We start from the raw sequence: 6488 nt of genomic DNA on the forward strand, positions 1-6488 counted from the left end.
ACTCACAGGTAAAGGAACATCAACACTCCAGCATGGGAGCCACTGTCCTGTGGAACACAAGTCACAGATTCCCGTGGCACCACAAGGAGATGCTTCTGGATGCTGAGCAAGAATTAGATGCCTTTCTATTAAACAATTAAAGTACATTTCAATCAGCAGCCCGAATGCTTCAGAGCATTCCTGAGGAAGTGCAGTGGCACTGAAAGGTGCAATGTTACTTTTTTCTGGATGCAGTGCAAGAGTTTTCAAAAAAATACACCAACACAGGAAATACCTACAAATACAACCCCCAGATTTCAGTGCTCCCTGTCAACACAGACACTGCCAGTGTCCAGGGAGGTCCATGTGGCACCTGCTGAATTCATGCTCCAAACCGCAGCTGTGCTGTGTGGTCACTGCTGTCACACATGGGTGTGTCTCACCAAGTACACATGAATTCATGGTACAGGAACTCACAGGCCAAGGGCCCAGCCTTACACTCCCAATCAACAGCAACACTTCCAAAGAGACAGAGGCCTAGATATGGAGACTAGTGTGGGCATTTTTGTGAAAGAAAATTCAATACCTAATTTTGACATCTCCAAAACGTTTAAGCTGAAATAACCTAAAAAATGTCACATGTGATACCAAGCAAACAAAAACTTCATTTAAGCTAAGAATATGACGAGAAGGAATGGAAGAGGCCCAACAACACAGCTACCAAAGCTGTCTGTCATCACACTGGACTGGCTTTTCCCCAGCAATAACTGATTCAACCATGGAGATGACGAGCAAAGGATGAAAGGAGGACAGGTGAACTCTAGTTAGGGACAAAAAGTTCCTTCAAAACAAGGAGGTGCTGAACGGGGGGAACTCACCAGAAATCTACTGAGTGGCTGCACATACCCAAAGCGAACATAAGCCCTTTGATACAGGGAGAGAAAGGGGAGCCAATGCAGAGATCAGCCCTGAAGGCCCCCACAGTCACACCAGGGGTCTGGGCTGGTGCCACGGAGAGGAGGCAGCCCTGGACAGTGACCCCGTCTGTGGCTCCATAAAGCCACTCACAGCAGCTGATTTTTACATGAAAGAGAAACCAGTCACAACCAAGATCAATCTCTGTTTCACATGTGTGAATACACTTCAGCAAGACAGAAACACTCTTTTTTATTACTGTTATCATAAAGAATTTGACAATTCCATACCTGAAGGGCACTACCCCTCAAATACAGCGTGGTCAGAGCTGCACCAGCTGGCAGGGAAACCTCCTACAGAGAGAGGGGATCCCTCTGCATCTGTCCTCGGTTTCCCAGCACAGGCACTGCTAACAAACACCAGAAACATTATCCTCCTCCTCTCCTAACATATGCTGAACCCGGGACTGACATTTTCCAGCTGACTTCCTGCGACAACTCCAGACTCACTTTTTAACTTTTTAATACACATTGACAGCATGTAATTTTTCCAGAGTTATAAACACAGTCACTATGAGTCTCAGATTCCCAGATTTTGTTTTCTCCATGCACCACCTTTTCCCACATACTCCCCACTTCCAATCCTGCAAATCAAATACAGACAGTGCACAAGTTTCTGTGCAAAGAGCAGTAAAGAACAAGTCAGTTTCTCTAAGAGAAGCACAGCACAGAACAGTTCTCCTTCTGAGATGGTCTTCATGCTATTTTTGTCTCACAGCAAATTTGTGTTTTGAAATTATCATTATTATTACTAGATAGCATTCCTTCCAAAATACCGCAGCTGTTGAACATTTAACTGCTAGTTTGCCCAGAAGGCAGAAAAAACAATTTGACTCCATTACAAACACTTTTTTTGCAACATGAAGCAAATGAACTATATTTAAAGTATTTGACTGTTGAAAAAAAGAAAATTAAAGCACTTCTTTTCAAAACCGCATTGTCTTGTCTTCTTTGTAATTACTAAATCAGAGAGATTCATCTTTCAATACTTTAAACTGCAAAAGGTCATCAGCATCTCTAAGACAGCTCTGCTATTCAGACCACCTAACCAGCCTTAGAGGATCTCCCTGAGGCTTAATCCCTCATTTATTGGCATATACAGAGCTGATGGTCCAATACTCCAGGTGATCTTGTCATAGCATCATCTCTCTAATGCCAGAGATGAGGATCTACAACATTACAAGTTACATAAACAAAAAACAACCCCAAACCCTTCATTTCAGGGATATCCCTCCAGGAGCCACAGAAATTATCAAAGAATAACCACATAAACACAGAATTTTTATGGTTCCTTCAGTCCCAAAATTATGTGTACAAGAAAGAGCTGTGGCAGTATCACCTGTTATCAGTAATTTGTCAGGTTATTAACCGGGAAGGCAGCAGGACTGCAGCACTGAGGGAACAGCTGAATTTACTTTGTTTAACGATGCTGCTCCGCCAAAGCCCTGCAGATGCTTCCCAGCCTGTGCAAGGGACAGCACAGCACCACCAGCTCCCCTCTCCACTTCTTAAAATGCTTTCCATTAAACATCTGCACTTGAGTCAGCTTAAGAGCTGGTGTGGAGTGATTTAGAACAATTCAGCAGCAACTTGTTTGTAACTAACTGAAGCCTTTCTTTAGTACAACTCACCCTTTTAGTGAACTCACACAACCCTTTTTTTAATGGATGAGTAAAACTGTGTCTTTGCCAAATACAGGACTCTAAAATTACCTTGGTTTCATTGGTTTTTATGTGATAAAAAGGCCAGTAACTGATTGGGACTTCCATGTCATTCTTATGAGATGAAAAAGATGATGACAAATTTCAGCCAAAAACTCCAGCAGTGAGTAAGAGAAGACTTTGCTTCAACCCACCCTGAGATCCTCTCTCAGGCCAGACAAGGATCACAACTCACCACAGAGAGCTGGCTCCACGTTGACCTCAGGGGCTTATAGTGAAAAACAACCTTGTCATCCAACTTCTGCTCTTGGGGCTCAGACTCTTCATCAGAATCTATGTCCAGAGCTTTTTCCTTATAGTTCTGATATAATACAGCATTTTCTGTCAAATAATAACAGTATGTCAGTCATTGCTAGAAAGTTAGTTTAGTTGCTCTCATAAAAATTTAAAGTAACATTGAAACAATGAAAGAAACCAAAGTGTCACTGTGCTGCTCACACTCCACGAGACAAAGATAGCATCTGATTTGGGCTGGACAATGGTGCAGTACAGTGACAATGGATCACTGTACCCAAAGATCCTCCCAGACCGAATTAAAGAACAGATGTGGCCTTTGTCAAGAAAAAAAATAGCAAACAATTTTTTCTTCCTTGGTTTGCTGTACCCAGTTCTGTAATTAACCAGCAAATAAAAAATGGGATTGTGTGTCAGTGGAGCAGTCACTGATCTGCAGCTCTCACTGTTGTCATGTCCATGAAAAGCACATTGCCCACGCCAACCTTTCTTCTGTCAACTTTAAATGCTGTCTTCACATTCCACTGTTTCCCAATTTCAGAGATCTGAGCTTAGAACTATTCCAAATAGGAAGTTAAAAGCTTGCCTGAGTAAGCATGAGACCTATGAACCTTAAGACCAAATACACTCATCATGTACTTGAGTTCTGCCATCATTAATTCAGTACTATCAGTGGCAAAGGAACACAGGCGTGGAGCACTCCTGCTGTTGCCCAACCTCCCTGGCCACACACCCCTCGCAACAGCAGTGAGCAAGGGCAGAAATTCAACACCACAAAAACCCACAGATGCATGAAGCCATTAAGCAGGCAGGCTCTGAAAGGTACTTTCAGATGGGCCAGGCTTTGGATAACATCCAATCTTCCCCTACAAGAGAAAGGGCAACTGAAGCTGAAGTTTGGCTGCTCCAGGCATGGCCCCAACTCCTGCAGTCCCACACCCGGCTGGGTGGGTCTGTCCCACCTGCTCAGACCTACAGCCCTGCCCCAGTGCCAGACAGGTGTGGCCTTTGGAGCAGTTCTTTGGGAAGGGTCTACAGAGTTTATACACTTTTAACAGAGGAAACTGTTCCAGCAACTGACTTCTGGGAGGCATTACAGAAAAAGTTATTAGCTGGGATCATCCAAGACAGAAAGGAGCCATTGGAAGAGAATCTAAAAACCATCACCAGGAGATAGTGTGAGAAGAGATAAAGAGTAGGAAAGGGGATGATGCAAAGAGAACACAGTGGGAAGCTTTGAAAACAGAAACAAAAGGAAGGTAACACAGCAGCTGAGATAACCTCAAAGACGCATTAAGCAGAGAAAAGCCAAGAGAGTAGCAGTTATTATAACAGAACTTCTCTGGACTCATCACAGATGTTTTTCTTTTTGAAATATTGGGAAAAGCAGCAAACTTGGCAAAGCCCAGAATTAATGAGTAACACAAAAATACAGATCCACAGTGTTTTTCTGGCACTTAAACTTGAAGCCTAGGTAGCAAGAAAAGAAAATGCTTACAGAGTCCAAAGATTCACCCCAGCCACCCTCAGCTGATGAGAAGGCAGAAACAGCTGTGTGAACCACCAGCCCAGAGTAACGATCCAGGTGTGCGCTGCAGGGATGGCCCCAAACCCATAAGGGATCCACAATCTCCTGCACCTGGGCAGAGTCCCAGGGAACAGGCAGGAAGGCAGTCCCACATGGAGGAACCCACTATGGAACTGCACAGAACTGTCCAGGGCTGAGGCAAACACCCAACAGATTGCTTTTTGGGAGGGACAGGAGCTTAAGCGGAAAAGAAGCCCTTGACACACCTTTTCAGCCTGTATTTTATAGTCTTTAAAATATCCCTAAGGTATGTCTAGTGCCAAAACTATGGTCCCATACTGCAATCAGTTTACTGAAAAACAAGGTACTGAGTCTTTGACTCTATACAAACAAGTGTGCGAAACAATCCTGAACTTCATTTCCCTTGGAAGTTATTAGCAAGTCTGGACAGAACAGGGCTCACCTTCCCCATCGAATGTCCCTTGTCCTTTCAGCATCTTCTTCAGATAGTTTTAACAGAAAAGAGAAACACGTTAGAGGGAGGAGAATGCCAAATAATCACAGTAACAAGAACTTCTGTTTTATTCAAGACTTGGGCTCCGAATCAACAGGCCCTAATCTGTGAACTTCAGATGTTGGACAGGAGTTCAGTGAACACAACTGTGTCACCACAGAAAGTGAAAAGCTGCTCTAGTTTCATTTCTCTCATGCCTTGGTTATATGTGTTTTCCCTGTGTTTCAAAAGTACACTATACCGGCTTGAGAAGGGTTCAGTGAACTTGCAACTCATCCCACTGTCTCGGGGCTTTCCGCGAAGGCGCAGCACTGAGGCTGCCCTTCCACACTCTACAAACAACAACCACTCTGAGTTCTTTGTAAAGGAGCCTTCTGAGAGCACAACAAATCTCTGAAATAGAACAGCTGTTCTGGTGCAACAAGCACGAGGGCCCGAGAGTCTATTTAATAAAACACTACTTGCAGAGAGCTCTGTAAGGACAGCATCGTGTCCTCCTATCTTAAACATAAGTCACTGTTCTAAGTCCAGTACCAAGCCGAACCACCCCACACTCTGCAGCTGTTTGCAATTTCATCGATTTCTATTTCACTGCTTGCAGTATTTTCACAGGAGCATCCACTACCACAATTTCAAATTGGCTGAAAACTGCCATAAAGCTGGTAATTATTTTAAAAGTTACAGCATCAGCTCTTGGCTTGAACTACACAATTCCAAGCACTCCACAGAAATCTGCAAAGATATGTCATACAGTAACAAATGATATTTAAAATAAGGAAATACAATATTACAATATGATAAGTAAAAGAATACTATCACTATGTCTTTATAATTTAATACACTAGCATTCAATATAAGTCTACTACGGGTTTCTAAGGGATTTACAACCAAAATTTAAAAACAGGCATGCTGCTTTTACTTCCAGGCATTAAAATTAAGATACCCAAAGTGATTTCTATCAATTTAAAAATTACTCAGTGACTTTTAAAAATACTTTAAAAGTAATGTCTCAGATAGAGGAGTGAGGGAGAAAGTTGATTTTTCTGTCTCTATTCCAGCATGAAGATTTCATTAAGACAATGTCCCTTTTTTTTTTTCTGTTTATTCCTTTCTGGGACACAGGTTTTAAGCCAGTGATTCGGTTGTGAAAACTGGAGAATCTGTCAGGAAAGGCTCTGAACCTCCTGAATTTCAACAGAGCCGCGTCCCTGCTGTCTCCGACACTTCGCTTGGAAAACAGCACTTGTAAGGCTCACAGTAACTACGAAAAGTTTTGTGATAGCAAAAAAACAAACTGAAAACCCCCAGCATTTATGGAAAATGCAGAATCAGCAGGCCACGCTCCCGCGGAGACCACACCTTCAGCCATCAGCGCACCTTACCTTTATCCTCCCCAGGCTCGAGAACTTCTCTTTATCTTCAACCACCGCTTTCAGGATGGGCTGGGACATTCTGTTTTTCTTCTTGCAGTTGGCGGAGCCGTCCAGGTCCACGCCGCTCACCACGGCCCGGCGGTAGGACGTGGAGCGCAGTCCGCG

At 43.4% G+C, this 6488-nt stretch overlaps 1 protein-coding gene across 3 annotated transcripts in view; it reads right to left on the minus strand.

Moving 5' to 3' along the window:
- ARHGEF26 (Rho guanine nucleotide exchange factor 26) overlaps positions 1-6482 on the minus strand; it is a 26715-nt gene extending 20233 nt beyond the window's left edge. For 2 of the 3 annotated variants that reach the window (XM_017734380.1, XM_008633749.2), the window contains exons 1-3: positions 6333-6482; positions 4900-4936; positions 2850-2995 (exon numbers count right to left, since the gene is read on the minus strand). In XM_017734380.1, the coding sequence (XP_017589869.1) occupies positions 2850-2995; positions 4900-4936; positions 6333-6401 (252 nt within the window). In that variant the 5' untranslated portion in view covers positions 6402-6482. The remainder of the gene's footprint in view (positions 1-2849; positions 2996-4899; positions 4937-6332) is intronic. The other variant, XM_017734379.1, reaches the window with a different exon arrangement.
- Between the last annotated feature and the right edge of the window lie 6 nt (positions 6483-6488).

This window comes from Corvus brachyrhynchos, unplaced genomic scaffold, assembly GCF_000691975.1.
Source record: "Corvus brachyrhynchos isolate BGI_N302 unplaced genomic scaffold, ASM69197v1 scaffold544, whole genome shotgun sequence".
Taxonomy (NCBI): Eukaryota; Metazoa; Chordata; class Aves; order Passeriformes; family Corvidae; genus Corvus; species Corvus brachyrhynchos.